The 16,789-nt window shown below is 62.9% G+C and overlaps 3 protein-coding genes across 5 annotated transcripts; 2 read left to right on the top strand and 1 right to left on the bottom strand.

Annotated features, from left to right (window-relative positions):
* Positions 1-1,669: 1,669 nt before the first annotated feature.
* On the top strand, positions 1,670-3,493 carry LOC309585172 (uncharacterized protein; the record flags this gene model as incomplete). The annotated part of the gene is made up of 4 exons (XM_082301704.1): positions 1,670-1,734; positions 2,124-2,553; positions 3,179-3,335; positions 3,426-3,493. 4 exons carry the CDS (start codon positions 1,670-1,672, stop codon positions 3,491-3,493), a joined length of 720 nt encoding a protein of 239 aa, XP_082157830.1.
* Positions 3,494-3,613: 120 nt separating this feature from the next.
* SPAG8 (sperm associated antigen 8) lies at positions 3,614-4,203 on the top strand. Its single transcript, XM_082301395.1, has 3 exons — positions 3,614-3,684; positions 3,801-3,863; positions 3,947-4,203. The coding sequence occupies exons 1-3, from the start codon at positions 3,649-3,651 to the stop codon at positions 4,097-4,099; spliced, it is 252 nt and encodes an 83-aa protein (XP_082157521.1). The 5' UTR covers positions 3,614-3,648; the 3' UTR covers positions 4,100-4,203.
* A 557-nt stretch (positions 4,204-4,760) lies between these two features.
* On the bottom strand, positions 4,761-16,260 carry NPR2 (natriuretic peptide receptor 2). 3 transcript variants are annotated; one of them, XM_082301002.1, is made up of 22 exons: positions 15,516-16,260; positions 10,473-10,672; positions 10,275-10,388; positions 9,869-10,004; positions 9,683-9,777; positions 9,463-9,595; positions 9,264-9,348; positions 9,057-9,177; positions 8,453-8,527; positions 8,213-8,290; positions 7,970-8,074; positions 7,640-7,711; positions 7,404-7,563; positions 7,175-7,330; positions 6,928-7,096; positions 6,669-6,815; positions 6,384-6,507; positions 6,193-6,261; positions 5,930-6,104; positions 5,755-5,853; positions 5,565-5,656; positions 4,761-5,396 (listed from the first exon to the last, which is right to left on the bottom strand). In XM_082301002.1, exons 1-22 carry the CDS (start codon positions 16,237-16,239, stop codon positions 5,343-5,345), a joined length of 3,183 nt encoding a protein of 1,060 aa, XP_082157128.1. In that variant the 5' UTR covers positions 16,240-16,260; the 3' UTR covers positions 4,761-5,342. The 3 variants fall into 3 exon arrangements, with proteins under 3 accessions (XP_082157128.1, XP_082157127.1, XP_082157129.1); XM_082301001.1 differs by having other exon boundaries at positions 8,213-8,527; XM_082301003.1 differs by lacking the exon at positions 6,669-6,815.
* Positions 16,261-16,789: the final 529 nt, after the last annotated feature.

Genomic DNA, 16,789 nt, shown 5'->3' with positions numbered 1-16,789 from the left:
GTTTTGGTTATTCAGCCGGAGAGGATCACAAATGACGCAAGTTCCCAAAAGAGCCGGGCGGGGGGGCTGAGAGGGATGTGTCAGCCGGCGAGAGGCGGCCAGATGTGCTACAGCAGCTCCAGGGCTGCTGTCCCGAGCTGATGCTGCCAGAGTACAGCCCCACAGTGATGCCCCACAGACCACCCTAGGGTAGTTTGCCCCACAGTGAGTGCGCACCTCGGGTTGGCATCGCCACACTCCTTGTCCCGCAGTGTACTTTGGTGCTGTTAGTATCCCTTCAGTATCCTTCAGGCACACATGCTGCCTGGCCAGGCTTTTGGTAAGCCCACGAGTGTTTGGTAGAGCATCTGGGGATACTCCTAGGAAGACCACCAAAAGGGATGCAAGCTGGGGCAGGGTCCCCAAGCTGCCACCCCTTCAGCATGAGCTGGGCTACGGGTGCACCTCAGGGGCCACCACTGGGCCCATGGCTGAGCATGAGGGCACGACCAGCAGCATGCAGCCCAGAACCCTCACAGCGAGCTGCCAGCCCTGGGGGCACCCTGGCACCCCCCTCCAGCGGCAGTAGGGCTGATGTGGCCCCAGCACGGGGGAGCCATGAGATGAGCTCGGGACACGTCTCCCATCTCTCCATCCTCCCTGCAGCTGTGCAGCAGATGGGCTTGGAGGAGCCCCTGCTTGGCACGGGGCCGAGGGCCCGCAGGGAGGAGCGGTCCCCAGCGGGGGCCCCCCCGGCCCGCCGAGGCCAGAAGGGCCGAGCACATCCCCAGCCAGGAAAAACAGAGGCCCCAGCGTGGAGCGCACGCTGCCCCGTCGGCGCACACCGCAGAGCCCTGGAATAACAGCCCTGCTCCCGAGCCCGCCGCCTGCTATCAAAGGGCCCTTCTTCTGCTCGGCCTCTGAGGGGATGGGGCCGGGGGCCCATCGAGGGCCGGTGGTGAGAGAAGGCAGCTGCTCCACGCCGGCGGGCACCGGCTGCACCCAGCCAGGCGCCGGGCACGCCCCGCCCCATCACCCTTGGCCAGCTGGGAGTCCCTGGGGCAAGCGGGCATATTCCATGCCAGGCCCAAGCGGTGTTGGGGGTCACTTGGGTCAAGCCGGGGGGAGCAGTGTGTCCTCAGGAGTCCTGGGCACTTCCCTCCTGCTGCCCCAGTGGGGCTGTGCTGGCCCTGCCCAGGCACGCTGCACCCCCGAGAGCCCCTGCGGCCACCCTTGCACTAAGTGGCGGCCCCAGGGCACCGGGACAGGCTGGCGCGGAGGACGTGGGCCCCAGGGGTGGGGACAACCCCGATCCTGTAGTGCAGCGCGGGCACCCCTGTGGCCCTGCAGCCCGGCGCCCCCATCCCCCTAGACTCCCATCCCTCCGCACTCCCGTCCCCTGCACCCCCGTCCCTCCGTGTCCCTGCACACCCGCGCCCCGTCCCCTCCACAGCCCCGTCCCCCCTCAGCGCAGCCCCTCACACCGACCCCGCCCCGCCCCCTCCACAGAGACCACGCCCATTGCCCGGCTCACCCGCCCTCTTGCCACGCCCACTGAGGCCGAAGGCCACGCCCCCTCCGCAGCTCTCCGCCAATGGGAGGCGCGCACGCGCGCGGCTCCACCCACAGGCGCGCGGCCGCCGTGCGCCGTCTCCACGGAGAGAGGCGCGTCCCGCCGCGCGCATGCGCCATGGAGCGGGGAGGCGGCTGCACCGTGGGGTGCGGCTCAGGCCGCGGGCAGCGAGACCCCGTGGGGTAACCCCGGGTGGGGAGAGTGTCGGGGCAGGGCCTGTGGAGCCTTAGGGGCCGGGGGGAATGAGAAAATGGTGGGTCCGGCCTGTGGGGAGGTCGGAGCAGGGAGGGGGCAGAGCCCAGGTATGAGGGTGGGAATGGTGTTGCTTCTGGAGGTCGAGGGGACAAAAGGAAGTTAAGGAGGGGGAGACTCCCTTCAGATGACAGACCCAGCAGCAGGCACTGCTTCTGTCCCCCAGACGGAGAGAAATCCCTTATCCCTTGCCCCGGTGTGGGGGTGACACAGAGGACCCCGGGTCAAGACCCTGCCCGTGGTGGTGGGGGCTGAGGATGTGGTTGGAATTGGGGGATGCGCCCCGCTGCCTTTCTTCAGGGTCTGTTCCCACCTGCAGGGGGACTCTGACAAGCCATGTGGCTCCCAGATGGCATGGGGACAGGCCACCGTGCAGGGTCCGAGGTTATCAGCCTGTGCCCGAGGTGCCCCTGGAGAGGCTCCCGTGCCACAGTGAGACGCTGACAACCACCGCCAAGAGGCTCCAGGAGATGTCAGGCACAGCCGAGCCGCCCCAGGATGTATCAGACACAGATAAGCTGTCTACTGAGGCCCTACCAGTTCTGCCCAGCACGGTGCCATCCCTAGAGACTGGGAAGGATCCCTCTGGGATAAAGCTGCCTCCCTGGCTTGGAAAGTGGGGGACTCGCCCCGAGAAGGAGTCTACCACCGCAGTGCCGGGGCTGCCCCCCACCCCACCCATGCCTGCAGAGAAGCCCAGCCAGACGGTGCCCCAGCGGAGCTGCGTGAGCCACGACTGGCAGAAGGAGGTAACTCCATAAGGGAGAATGCCCCTCAGAGCTGGCCCCGTCGTGTCCCACATGCTGATCTTGTGAAGCTCCCTGCTCCTGGGCAGACCCCTCTCTTTAAATAGCCACCCGGATGACCTTCAGCCCAGCGGGATAGATAAGGGATGAAACTCTATAGCACAAAAGGCACAGGCAGGCATGTGGGGAGTAACATTAAGGCAAGCAGGGAGCTGGGATCTTGCTGCTGGGGAGCAGGAGCTGTGTATCGTGGCCCATCACAGTGGTGTGGGGATGCCTGCTTGGGCAAGCCATGCTTGGGGGCACCTGATGGGCCAAGCTGTGCCACAGCCTGGGGACTCATTGGGTTGTTCAAGTGCTGTAAGAGTGCTTGCCCAGAGGCAGTCTGTGCACCCAGATGCTTGGGACAGCCATACAAGGCTGGCTGACCTCCACCAGGCAGGATAGGTCAGCCTTGCCCAAGCCGTGTCCCTGCTCTGTCTTTGCCAGGTTTCTGGCCAGAAAGACCATAACCCCTCTTTGCAGGTTATGCCTCTGGGGCTATCAGAAGCCTAAAAGCCAGGAGCAGGCATGGGGCAGTGCAGCTTGGCTCCTGCCCCCTTCCACAGCCCCCACTGTCCATCCCCAGACACTTGTGGACCCCCTGGACTCTCGAAAGGATTTGGGCTGTGAGGACTTCCAGCGTGGCTACCATGGACTACCAATCCACCAGTTCCTCTCCTCACTCACTGACAGCTCTGCCCCGAAGTACTGCCCACCTACCAGGGTCCTGCTGCTGGGGCAAGGTGAGGCTGAACCCCCGCAAGCCACGTGCACCCCAAAAAGGCAGCAGGGGAATCTTAGCTGTGAGGCTGATGGCACCTTCCCCTCTGCAGGGCAGCGGAAGGCCACACTGGCATCCATGCTCTATGAGAAATACAGGCAAGCCTGCATCCCTGCGTGATGACCACCCCAGAGAAGGGGACCTGGGGGGGCAAGGATCCCAGAGCTGAGGGGTGTGGGGTCTGCTCTGACTGCAGTAAGGAGACGGAGGAGGAAATCCATCCCCGCCCGAGGCGCATGGAATCTGTCTCCACCACGCACCAGGACTTCCGTGCCATGGGCTTCCAGTCCACACCCCAGCCCATCACTCAGGTACAGGCAGTAGACATCCCCCCCCTCAGCTTGCAGCAGCCTCCAGGGAGGCCACGAGGCTCCCATGTCCTGCCGAGCATGCCATCCCCCCCGCCCACATTTTGCTTCCACTGCAGCCTCACAACTACTTAACGGAGCAGCCAACCAGCTTCTGGCTGGAGCAAGCCCGTGGACAGCCGGTAAGCCCCCCACCACCCTACCCTGCCAGCACCCTGGGCGTCTCAGCTGCTGACAGAGACCTCTCCAATTCTCTCCTCTCCAGGGTGTCACCAGCCTCTTCGGCAGAAACATTCCCTTCAAGAAGAATGCAGCCTTCTCCACTCCCATTACCATGTACCTAGGGCATCCTGAGCCTTTCAACCTCTCTGACCCCTACGACCCCCTGAGCAGCCAGCTCCAGCCCCACAAGCAATAAAAAACAAGGGGACACAGGTGGTCCCAGCATCCTTGCCCACCCCAAGGCCATCCTCAAGCTGGATGTTTGGAGAGGGAGCACTGTGTCCCTGGGATCTCAAATCCCATGGGACCATGAAGCAAAATGGGAAACCCTTCAGCCCCATTGCAAAATACGTGGCAGCCCCAAGACTTCCTCCTTGGTCATGGAGGGAAAGCCCCTGGCACAGCCCCATCCCCTGGGACACGTCCCCTCCCAGCGCACGAAGCGGGTGGCAGCAGCCGCTGTTCCAGTCCCCAGGCACAGGTGTGTTCCAGTAAGAGGCGGCAGCGGGGCGGCCAGAGCATGAGCTCAGAGGAACGCACTGCAGCCCTCACGCCAAAGCAAACCCCGCCACGGCAGCCCTGCCTTCCCAGCACCGCCCAAGCCCTCAACAGCCGCTGCTGCGACCGCCCAGCACTGGCTCCCCATGCCCACGCCGCGGCCCTGTGCCGCAGACAGACCCCCGGGATACGATCTCTTCGGATGTTTCAGGCAGCTGTCCCCAGCCCAGGCTGAGTTCCATACTGCGGTCCCCCCCGGCCTCCCTCCCCACTTGGCATGCTGGGGCAGAGCGAGGTAGAGGTCATGGGACAGATGGATCTGGGGAAGTTTGTATTTCAACAAAATAGTTGCAGCGAGTCCTATATTTACACCTGGAGGAGGGGTGGGTATTTACATGACCCGGTGGGGTTATATACAGGAGAGGGGGAGACTGGGGAGGGGGGGAGCTGCGGCATTGAAGCCTGACCTGGCCAAGGAGTCAGTCTTGGCAGGAATCCCCATTTCCCCCCACCCCAGGGAGGGGTTGACATGAGCACAACTTCTGCTGGGGGCCAGGTACTGAAAAGAGACGGCAAAGTGCCCTGTGGGGCAGCCAGGCCCCGGAGAAGCTCAGAGCCAGCTGAGCCACAGGGGAGAGGGCAGGGGTGGCAGACCTCAGAGAGTGGGGGGGATACAAGGTCCCTCAGGCTGGATCAGGGCTGGTTACCCCACTCCAGCAGAGGCTGTGGGAAAGGTGGGCTTTGCTGGTGCTGATGGAGGAGGGCAGACGGTGCTGTGGCTGCTGCCCCACCTTGCCCAGGCCCTGCTGAAGCAGGGGGGCTGCAGAGGCGGTGGTGGATGCAGTGATGGGAGGGGGGTGCCGGTGCATCCTGGGGCACCGGAAAACACTGGTGGCTTCATTGAGCTGGGGGCTCTGCCACAGCCACTGGGCTCAGATGACTTAAGGGTCTTTCCTCTCGCCCAGCAGCCAGTATGTCCGCATCTTTCCCTTGCCCTGGAGGCAGAGGTGAGCAGTTTAGACCCTGCCTCCCCCTGGAACTGCTTCTTGGGTGTCATCCCCTGCATTGAGGGCAACAAGGGGTCCCAGCCCCAACCCACCTCCCCATCACATTCCCCTGTGGTAGGAAGGGCTGGTACCCCACTGGCGTCCCTGTGCCCTCACCTTCATCTCTACATCCCCACGCAGCTCCAGCTCAAAGCAGCCAAACTCATCCAGGACTTCTTTGGTGGCAGATGAGACATGGATCTTCAGGGCTGGGGAACACAGAGGGGCAAGAGAGACATGGCTGGGTGCCGTGGGAGCAGGACACACCCTGTGGCTCTGGACCCCAGCTGCCAGCCCCATGGCTTACCCTGGCCATTGGATTCCATGCGGGACGCAGTGTTCACCGTGTCCCCGAAGAGGCAGTACCGCGGCATCTTCAGACCCACCACTCCGGCGCACACAGGACCTGCAGGCACAGACGCGCTCAGGGATGCTGCAGGGTGGGTGGGCGGGTGGGCGAGCTGGGTGGCACGGGGGCTCACCGGTGTGTATGCCGATGCGCAGGTGGAGCTGGTCGTTGGGACGGTGACGGATCTTGAAGGTTTTGACAGCCTCAAGCAGCGCCAGGGCCATGCGGACAATCTCACGGGCATGCAGCTTCCCATTGCGCACCGGCAGCCCCGAGACCACCATGTAGGCATCCCCAATGGTCTCCACCTGTGGGGGCAGGGGGAGCAGGTCCAACCTGGGCTCCTTGCTGCTTGCCTCACTTTGGGGGGCTGTGCTTGCTCACCACCGCACTCACCTTGTAGACATCAAAATTGTCGATGATGGCATCAAAGCAAGTGTAGAGATCGTTCAGCAGCATCACGACCTGGATGGAACAAGGGTGTGTGGGCGGCTGGGAGTGGGTATGTTCCCCCAACTCCAGGGACCGCACTGGCAGGGTGTGAGACCCCCACCACAGAGGCGCTGCCCCCCAAGCCCTGCTCTCACCTGCATGGGAGTGCTCTCTGCCGAGAGGGCAGTGAAACCCACTATGTCACTGAAGTAGATGGTGACACTGTCGAAAGCCTCAGCCCGCACTGTCTCTCCACGCTTCAGCTGCTCCGCCACAGAGCTGGCAAGGATGGTGATGAGCCATCACCACTAAATCCCCTGTTCCCCCTGCAACCCTTGCCCCACACCAGCATGGGAAGGGACCCCATGCTTGCATGGCAGTGGGTGCATGCTGAACCCATGCCAACCCTCAGACCCACACCCGCCCTTTCCCCCTCTCACTGGGGCAGAATCTGGTAGAGGAGGTTCTCTGCCTTGCGCTTTTCCTCCAGGTAGGCCTGTGTCCTCTCTTCCACCAGCTTCTCCAGGTTGTTGGCATACTGCTCCATGCGTGACAGCAGGTTGTCCAGGATGCTGGTGCTTCCCTCCCTGCCGGGGTGCATTCAGCTGGCACTGCGGGAAGAGGTGCCCCCCAACCACCACCACCATGGCTGTCCCCACTCCCACCCAGGGCCACTGTCACTGCACACCAACCACCCACTTGTTGAATCTACGGATGAAGATCTTGATCTGACTGAAGTCAGGGCGCTCGGCCGGCTCCTGCGCCCAGCAGCGTTCCATCAGCACTGCCAGCTCCTCAGTGTGCACCCCAATGTCAATGGACGGGCGGAAGAAGGGCTTCTGGCTGTTACGCACCTTCTGCACAATCTCTGCCGAGGCGTGGCCAACAGTGAGCACCAGATCTCCATGGTGGGGCAAGACCTCCACACACGTCCCCCCACCCTCACCTTTGGGGCTCAAGTCCATGCCCTCGATGTAGAAGGGGCCGTTGCGCAGAGCGACCTCCTGCACGATGATGCCAAAGCTGTAGACATCAGCTTTCTGCATGCCTGGGGTGGGCAGGTGCCCCTTCTGCAGCAGCTCTGGGGCTGTCCATAGCTTCTCTGGTGGGACAAAGCAATGGAGAAGTGAGACAAGGCCACCCCATCCCCCTGGTCCCCCCAGGCAGGCACTCACTGGCATACAGTGCATGCGTGTCCTCATTGTCGCTGGGCGAGCGGAAGCTGGCCAGGCCGTAGTCGGTGATCTTCAGCACAAAGCGACTGTCCACCACGCAGTTGGATGACTTGAGGCTGCCGTGATGACCAATGATGCTGTTGTGCAGGAAGGCCATTCCCTGGGACAGATGGATGCAGTGAAGCTCGTATCTCTCAGGCACCTCCCCCAGCCCCTCGCACCCCTCAGCTGGGTACCTTGACAATGTCATTGATGAGGGAGTAGCGAAACATCCAGTCCAGGTTGATGCTCTCGTTCTCCAGGACATCCTGAGGTAGCACATTGAGTGGACCCCACCATGCACCCAGGGCATGGTGACAGTAGCCTCACCAAGTGCCCAGCTGTGGGGGTCTGCAGCACCCACCCCCACCCCTCCACTGGCCTCTGACGCCCGCTTGGACAGCTCAGCTGTGAGCCTTGTAGGGAGGGCTCAGGTGGCCACCAGCATCCACAGCCCTGTCCACAACGCCCAGCCCAACTGGGTCACCAGGAATGTCTAAGTGTCACCCGCAGTGTCCCCTTGCTACCTGCAAGCTGCCCCGTGGGCAGTACTCAGTGATGATGCAGATGTTGGGGGGGTCGATGCACGCCCCGATGAAGCGAGTCAAGTGGTTGAACTGGATGTCCCGCATCTGCAGGTGCAAGCGGACCCAAGACAGTCTTGAGGTCAAAGGGGATGAACTACTGCTCCTACTACCCTCCCACACTCCCAGGACCAGTTCCTGCACCCCCGAGCAGGCTGCCCACCCCAGCCCACACCCCAAACCTACATGTTTTAGCTCGAAGAGCACCTGCCGTGTCAACTCGATGCGCTTCTTGTTGATGTGCTTAATGGCCACAACGTTGCCCTGGGGTGTTTGGGAAAGGGAAAAGGTCAATGCCCACTGGGTAAATTTGCAAAGGGGAGGAAAGTGCCAACATCCTGCAGGATGGGGGTGCAGCCAAGGGGGAGCACAACAGAGCTGGGGCATTTCAGGGGGAGGGCTCAGCTCCCTGCCTGCTGCACTGACCTTGAAGTGGCCGGTGTTGGCGAAGATCTGGTACTTGCCATGGGTGGTCATCAGGGAGCCATAGCTGGAGCCACGCTGTGGGAAGGAGGGGAATAGAGACAGGAACCCTCGGGTGGAGGGGTGGCCTGCGGCAATGTAGCAGGGCAGGGACATCCAAGGATGTGCAGGGGATGGTGCAGGATGGGCTCTAAAGGGTCAGGATAAGCTCTGTATGCTCTGTAGCAAAGGCAAAGACTCTGGGATGGGGCATGGTGCACTGCATGGAGTGTAGGACATGGATAAGGTACGTCTGTGTACGTAATGGAGGGCAACACAGGGGCTTGATGAAGTATGGTGCTGCATCGGGGATTGGGGGCTGTGTAGAGGATGGATCTATAGTGGCTCTGCAGGGGATGGAAAGTCATGCCAGGGATGAATGGAGTGTGTCTCCACTGGGGATGGAGAACTCCGTAAGGATCAAGAGCTGTGCTAAGGAGAGATGCAGGGGGGCTGTGGCTCTGTAGGAAACAGAGGGCTGTTACATGGGAGGTAATCATGTGGGTGTCGTGCAGGGAGGGAAGGCAGCACAGGGGCAGGGTGGTGCCCCAGGGATGGCTCCTCTCACCAGGGACAAGGTGAGCCGGCTGCCCGCTGCCTTGTGGTACCGCTCAGGACTTCCAAACTGCAGCTCATCCCAGCGGATCCTCCAGAGCATGCTGGCAAGCTCCTTCTCCAGCATCAGCTTCCTGGGGGACACAGAGGGGTCAGGCCCCCATCTGCCCTGCCCTGCCTGTCCCCCCACCAGACAGAGGTTCCCCCAGTCCTGACTGACCTGAAGATGAGGAAGCTGGAGATGCCAAACATGACAAAGGTGAGGCCAGTGCCCAAAGCCACGATGGCCAGCATGGAGAGGGGAGCTGCAGACAGGAGAGGATGTCAGGGTGGTCCAACTGGCTATGATGGCCAGGCTGACATGCACTCATAGGGAAGGGTTCTTGGGTCCAAGTGATGTAGGGACCCAGGACACCCACTTTTTTCACAGGAGGGGTCATCCACATCAAAGACACAGGGAGGGTTGTCCAAGGGGGGAGCCCCCTTCACCCAGGGGATGGGTCGTCCCAGCCAGTGGATTTGCTTCTCCACACCCGAGTAGTGTCCCACCACCTAAGGAAAACAGAGATAAGGCCACCCCCAGCCCCCACCATCCTATCCCCCAGCCCCAGCCAGAGGGAACCTGGTGCTGGCCCCCACCTCATACTGCCCGGTCTTGGGGTCGCTCATGGCCCATAGGTTGAAGTCAGTGTCTCGGTCATTGTTGCTGTCCATGCTCACAAGCCCTGTCACGCCTGTGGGAGAATTAAGACCCAGGTGGGACAGGGACTGAGTTCCACCGCCCCCATGGCACCCACAGCCCAGCTTCCCCCATCCCAGTGTTACCCTGGAACTTGCGGTCCCGCATCTTCTCGATGATGTGGGTGGCGTTTTTCTTGGAGCCGCCCTCGCGCAGAGTCTCATTCAGCACCATGGCGTACAGCAGCATCCCATCATAGAAACACCCCGCCACCAGGTTCATCTGCCAGGGGGAATCTGAGCACACCCACAGCCACGCACACAGGAGCACCCCAGAACCTTCACAGCAGGACCACGCACCCACCCACGGCCCCATAACCACACTGGGGACAACATGCACCCTGCAGGGATGGCAGTGCTTGTGGCTGTTCCCACCAGGGATAACCCCTCTGGCACTACCTGTGGCTGTGTCCCACCCTCTGCATGCTGGTGACGTGCCTCAGACCCATGAGAAGGGGCCCCACCACCCCAGTGTGCAGGGGGACTCACTCACCAGGGAGTAGTTGAGCTGCACCCCAAACTTCTGCTTAGCTCGCAGGATGAGTTGGGTTTGGAAATGCTGGTACTCAGGGTTTTGGGGCTCATAGTAGGTGATCACCAGCACCATCTGCAACCAAGCACAGCACTCTGGTTCACACAGTCGGGCCAGGCTGGTGAGGTTTCTGTCCCCAGGCAGGTGGGCCCAGCTCACCTGGAAAGCCTCGCGCAGCCCTGAATCCTGGCCTGGGCTCTCCTGCCAGGGCTTGAAGGCGTCACGGGCAGAGTCTCCCCGCAGGCTCTCCCCAAAGACGTCCAGGTAGAAGAAGACATAGTCACCATTGGTGAGGTTCTCCTGCTGCGCCAACTGCATGATCTGCCGCAGCATCTCCGGTGGCCCGCAGAGATACACCACTGCCAGAGAGAAGCAGGGGCTTCAGGGAGGCCGGGACACCCCACTGCGCCCCGGGCACACAGCCAGCAATGGGGCAGATGGGGCAGAGCAGCCCCGGGAGCACTCGGTGGCTGCGGGGGGATGGAGCAGGCAGATGGGGCAGTGCTTGGCTCACGCCTCCCTGCGCCCCGTAGCCAGACCCACAGCCCTTGCTGGCACAGACACACTCTTGCCCCATCAATCACCTCGGGCTGAAGGGGGAGAGGAGAACAGGGGAAAACTTGCCCCAGATCATGAGGTGGATGCTGCAGGCACCGACCCCACACACCCTGATCCAGCAAAAACCAGCCAGGGGATCTCTCCCCCCTGCATCAGCTTCCTGGCTGCTCCATGCCAGCCCCAGCCACGGAATCGGGGGGCTGGGAGAGGCACTGGAGCCGTGCACCGGAGGTCCCTGGGGAACCCGAGCTGTGGAATGGGACAAACCCATGTTTGGGTTCGTGGCCGGCTGTCCGTGCGGCAGGAATGCGCAGGTTCCCAGATTCCAGCACCTTCGGCGGCCACTGGCGCTAATTGGAAACAGAGCATCTCGCCGGTGTGACCCACACGGCAAGGGGGTGCCCGGGCCCCGTCGGGCTGTCCCGCCTGCCCCCACCCTCTTCTGGGGGCTCGGTCAGCCCTCATGGGATGTCAACCCGAGCGCTGTGTGGGGCCGGCACGCCGCTCGCACAGGGCATCACAGGCTGTGGGGACGGGCCCCATAGAGTGTCCGAACCCCCCCGAGCAGGGGCCCTCCGTGCCCTTGCTGAGGATCCTGACACTGCCTCCTCCCTCCCCCCGGAAAACCAGGGCCCCCGCTCCAGCCAGTCTGGCTGGGAACCCGGGATTGAGCAACGGAGGAGGCGGCGGCAGCGGGTGCTGGAGGAATGTCACGCTTGGGCGCTGGCCCCGGCACACAGCTCTTCTGCATGGGGCCCAGCGCCCCGGCTGGACCCGGGGAGTGGGGGGGCTGGGGACAGCAAGGAAGCCTCGCACTCTGGGAAGGGGTCTCTGCTGCTGGAAGGCACCCAGCGACACAGGCACCCCGCCATGTGGGCAGCAGGGCTGGAAGGGTCACCCATGGGGGCAGTGAGGAAGCCCACAGGTGGGAGAAGAGACCCAGCACAGCCACCTTGGGCACAGGGAATCCACAGCAATGTGGGGAGCTGCTCCTGGGCACGGGGGAGAGGGAAATCGCAGCACCGTGGGCTGTGTGTGAGCAAAAGCCTGTTCCAGGGTTTGAAATGGTTCCCTCTGAATGCTGCAATACTTCAAATAAACACTCTTGGCTTCCCCACTTTGCTAGTCCTGCCCCAAGAAATGTACTGTCCCCAAATTTCTCATCCAGGATGGGCATCTCAGCACCTCCCCAACATGCAGAGCCTAAGGGTCCCCCCTAAGGACATAGATGGGACCCTCCCCATCCCACTGCAGGCGCCAAGAAAAGGGAGCCACAGGGGCTGGGGAGCCACAACAGCTGGTGGCAGATGGTGGGACACTGCAGGCAGCCAGCCCCTGTGGCGGCAGCGAAAGCCTGCCTGGTCAAAGGCCACCAAGCAAGGGGATGGATGGCGCCCAGACAGCTCCCTGGGGACAGGTCGCATGAGCTGTGCAGAAGCAAGGGTCAGTGCTTGGGGGTCTCCCTGAGGCAGGCAGCTGCCTCCAGCTGGCATCCTCCTGCATGGCCAGCAGTGCCTTAGGGAGCTCACACCCCCCCCAAGGGCCAGCAAATGGCCAAATGCAGCCTCAGCATCACCCAGGACAAGGGGAATTAAGTTCTGCAAGGCTGGAGTGCATCCAGCACCCTGACATTTATTTAGGGGGCATCTCTGGTGTAGGTGGCAGAGTGCCAGGCCCCAGCAAAGGGGCAGCACAACGAGCATGCAGATGAGGTGGCAGAACACTGCTTGACCCCTGTATGATGGAAGATAACCCTAAAGTGAGGGCAAATCCTGGGTTCGGGCAGCAAATCCCAGTTTTGAGCAGCCTCACCAGCACAGGGCACTGCAGCGCAGAGACCATCGCACTGGCCAAGTGCCGTTCCATGCCCAGGGGCAGTGCGGGGATGAGGACCAAATGCACTCCCCTCCAGCAGCACCACCCAGCCACCTCCCCAGACAGGGGACCTGAGCTTTTTGCAGGCAGATGCTCCGGTAATTCCCTCAACCACAGCTCTAATTATATCAGTGCTTTTGCAAATGGCAGGAGAGACGTGGGCCCCTGCACGTCGCCCAGGCTTTGGTGAGAGGGGCAATCCCACCCCCCCTCGTGCCCATTCATTAGACCTGTGAATGTCAAGAACCAGCAGTGTTAGGGATGCACAGGGGGCAGGGAAGCAGCTTTCTCCAGGAAATGTTTATCAAACCCCTGCCCGTGACTTCGGAGAAGGAAGGTGACGCCAAGAGGGGTGATATGTGATGTTATTGCAGGGCACGGACATGGATGCAGCTGAAGATCTTGCTTCCCTCTCCACGCCATGCCATGCAGGGGTCCCAACCCCTGGGACAGCCTTGCAGGTCCCCACTCCCTGCCCCACACACTTGGGTTAGGAAAGGACCTAGCACCAGCTTTGCTGGCCTGAGCACCCATACCCGTGGGCCAAGCACGCAGCTTCACTCAGCCCCACACCCTGGTGCCATCTCTGAGCTGTGGCCAGAGAGGCCCAGACCCTCTCCACATCTCTGCCCATGGCAGGGGGAATGGAACTAAATGATATTTAAGGTCCCTGCCAACCCAAGCCTTTCCATGACTCTGCGACTATGACCCCAGCTTAGAAAGCCCTCAGGCCCATGCCTGGCCTTCTCCCCCAGCAACCACAACCTCCTGCCCGCACCAGGAGGGATTGATTCCTGTTGGGGTGATTTACAGCACGAAGAGGGAAACGTTGATGGGAATCACTGATTTCAGCCTTTCTCCCTGCAGAGTCCTTTGCCCCCATCCCATAAGAAGCTCCAAACGCCATAGCTGGTGATGGCACATGCAGGAGCTTCCACCCCAGAGGGGCAGCCAGGGAATGCTCACTCCACGGACTCAGCTTCACTGGCCTCAGTCCCGACGGAAACCCAGTCCAGCACCCCAAAGCACCACACCCCGCCTCCCCCTTGCAGCCTGGTCCTGCCCAGCCTTGGACACGAGTCCTGCTGGCCCATCTGGCTCCACTTATCCCGGCTAGATGTCCTTCCTAATGACACAGCATCTCAGAATCCATTAAGAAGCACTGCGGAGTGGCTGACTCCGGGATCAATACACCCTGCTCATCAATAATGAAAGAGCATCAGGCTGCCCTTGCTCTCCAGCTGCCTCCGTAAGCCCCTCCATTTCCTCCCGCTCCCAATATAGCTGCTCTCCTGGGGCACTCGCAAGGCACCAAATTGATTTATCCCTCCATCAGCAGGGTGGGGCCATCACAGCCCCATCCCAGGGGTGCAGCAGGGACAGGCACAGCCCAGGTACCCGGGTGCCAGTCTGGGGGGCTCTGCCTGACCATGGCACAGCCACCTAGGTATGTTGGCACCGTGGTTCTCTGGGCACGTAACCACAGCTGATGGCATCCTTCAGAGAGCTACATCCACTCCATCACCTTCGGCCTCCAAGGACGTGCCTGGGTCACCCCGATCCTGCTAAGACAGAAGGTGGGGTGGCCCCACAGGGTGCCCTTCATAGCATGTGTTCCATGAAGGTGGGGGTCTGCCCCAGCTCTTGCTGGCAAAGGTTGACCAGGCTGGGGGCCTGGGAGAGAGACAATATGCCCCCTCCTCCTGCTGCATTCTGGCCCCTCCACTGGCACAGGGTTTGGCCCGGGGGGCTCAGGTCCTGTCTTGTCACCTGTGAACTCACCTCCTGTGCAGGTCCCGCTGCTCTTCCAGCCCCACTGTGAGAAAATGTGCTCAAGTCTCACTGCACCCCACACAGAACCCATTTTGCCCACCCATCCCTGTGCCCCACATGGGTCCCACTGTGCCCTCAGCCCATCTTCATGCCCCACACGGGTCCCACTGTGCCTCCAGCCCCTCCTTGTGCTCCACAGGGGTCTATCCCACTCTTCCTCTGGCCCTTTGCCATGCCCCACCACAGGTCTCACTCTGCCCACCCCCGGCTGGACCCCACGTGAGTCCCAGCAGATCCTTGGTCCCTTGCCATGCCTCACATGGGCGCCATTTTGCTCTCGACCCTTTCCAGGTCTCAGTGTCCCATCACCCTCATGGTGCCCCGCAAAGGTGCCAGCGTCTCCTTGGACTGTTGCTGCGCCCCACATGATCACACTGTACCCCCATCTTCTTGCTGCGCCCCATATGTATCTCACTGCCCTCTCTGACACTTGCTGTGCCCTGTGTGGATCTCCATTGCCCCCTAACCCCTCGATGTGCCCCAAACAGGTCCCACTGCTGCCCCGGTCCCTTTTTGTGCCCCACATGTGTCCCACTGTGTTCCCAGTCCTTTGCTGTGTCCTGTAGAGGTCCCACTGCATCCCCATCCCCTCTCTGTGCCCCAGATGGGTCCTGCCGCTCCCTTAACCCCTTGCTGTACCCTACGAGTTCTCCACAGAACCCCTTGCTGCACCCCATCCTTCCCCCTGCTGTGTCCCAGACGGGTCCAATGGTCCCCCCCGACCCCCACACGGATCCCACCGCACTCTCAGCCCCTCGCTGTGCCCCACGGAGGATACTGCCTCCCCCCTCGGAGCCCTACGCAAATCTCCCGAGGGGAGCCCCCTCTGCTTTCCCTTCCACCTCCCACCACCGCCCCCGCTCCCCGGGCGCTCAGCCCCATCCCACCCGTGGTCATCGTGCCCCCCCACACCCCACGCCGCGCCACCCCACGCACCGCGCCCGTTGGCTTTGATGAAGTGGACGGCGGTGTGGGGGCCGCCCTCCTCGGGGGAGTAGATGTGGACGGTGACGGTGAGGTTGTTGCCATCCTGCAGCTCCTGGTAGACACCCTCGACGGTGAAGTAGTAGGGTCGGTCGTCGGTCTTGCGGTCCACGTAGAGGAGCACGGCGCGGGCGCTCCAGTTGAAGTGCGCGTGGAGGTGGGAGACGAAGGCGCCCAGTTTGGGTGCCGAGGGCCCGGTGCGCACCGTCGTGCTGTAGTGCTCCCGTTTGCGGCTGAAACCCGCGGCCACCGCCCCGCCGGTGATGAGGGGCAGCCGCCAGTGAGAGGCGAAGCGCCCCACGGACGCGGCGGGGTACACGCAGCCCGGCCCGAACAGCACGTCGGGGTCGTGGTAGAGCTTCAGGTCCACGGCGTTGAGCGGTGCCACGTACTCGGAGCAGGCGCCCTCCAGCTCCGAGCTCATGAACTCGACGCGCACCGAGAAGGGCCGCGGCAGCAGGGGCGGCTCGCCCCGCTCCAGCGCTTCCAGCGCCAGGCTCAGCGCCGGACCCACGCGCGGCCAAGCCCACGCGTAGCTCACGTTGCGCTCCGGCAGCACCACCGCCACCGTCAAGTTGGCGGGCGCCCCGTCGGGGGTCGCCGCCCGCCGCCCCGCGCCCGTCGGTACCGGCAGCAGCAGCAGCGCCAGCAGCGGCAGCGGCAGCGGCGGAGCCATGGGCCGCGCTGGCTCCTCCGCCCCGGCCGCCGCCCGCCGCTCCGGCGCCCCCGCCGCGCCCCCGCCCCGCCGACCGCCACCGACCGCCCTCCCCCGGGGGGGGCGGCGCCGCCGGTCCCCGCCCGGCCGGACGGGCACGGGGATGGGCGGCACCGCGGCGGGGCGGGGGGCGGTGTCCCCGGAGAGGGGGGGCCGGGGGTGGGGCTAGCGGGGGGGGGGGCGCTGGTTGGGGTGGGGGGGGGTGGCGGGGTGCTCGCCGACTCTGGCTTCCAGGTTGGCGAAGTGCTGTGGGGTACCCAGCGGGGGCTTAGGGAGAGCGGTCCCCACGTCCGGCGGCCCCTAGTAAGCAGGAATTGAGGAGGGGGTGCCTGTGTTTTCGGGGATCCAGGAGGGGAGGTAGGGAGGAGCATCCGCGTTCGGGGTGTCCCCAGTGGGTGGGGGACCGAGGGAGGTGTACTTGGATTCTGCTGAGGTGCGGTGAGGGGGAATTGGAGAAGAGGGCACCGGTTTGAGGCAGGGACTGGACTGCTCGGCTTCTGGATGGAGGGGT

This window comes from Coloeus monedula (assembly GCF_965178545.1).
Source record: "Coloeus monedula genome assembly, chromosome: Z".
NCBI lineage: Eukaryota > Metazoa > Chordata > Aves > Passeriformes > Corvidae > Coloeus > Coloeus monedula.
Note: the sequence above shows the minus strand (reverse complement) of the source record. Positions and strands in the feature narration are given on the sequence as shown.

What these genes read in the sequence shown, in the direction of transcription:
- NPR2 (XM_082301001.1), bottom strand. Translation starts at nt 16,239, where the DNA reads ATGGCTCCGCCGCTGCCGCTGCCGCTGCTGGCGCTGCTGCTGCTGCCG. An exon ending in GGCTGCGCGAGGCTTTCCAG is followed by an intron (nt 10,389 to 10,472) that starts GTGAGCTGGGCC and finishes GCTTGGTTGCAG; the next exon opens with ATGGTGCTGGTGATCACCTA. An exon ending in CCAAGACCGGGCAGTATGAG is followed by an intron (nt 9,596 to 9,682) that starts GTGGGGGCCAGC and finishes TGTTTTCCTTAG; the next exon opens with GTGGTGGGACACTACTCGGG.
- SPAG8 (XM_082301395.1), top strand. Translation starts at nt 3,649, where the DNA reads ATGGGCTTCCAGTCCACACCCCAGCCCATCACTCAG. An exon ending in CACCCCAGCCCATCACTCAG is followed by an intron (nt 3,685 to 3,800) that starts GTACAGGCAGTA and finishes CTTCCACTGCAG; the next exon opens with CCTCACAACTACTTAACGGA. An exon ending in AGCAAGCCCGTGGACAGCCG is followed by an intron (nt 3,864 to 3,946) that starts GTAAGCCCCCCA and finishes TCTCCTCTCCAG; the next exon opens with GGTGTCACCAGCCTCTTCGG.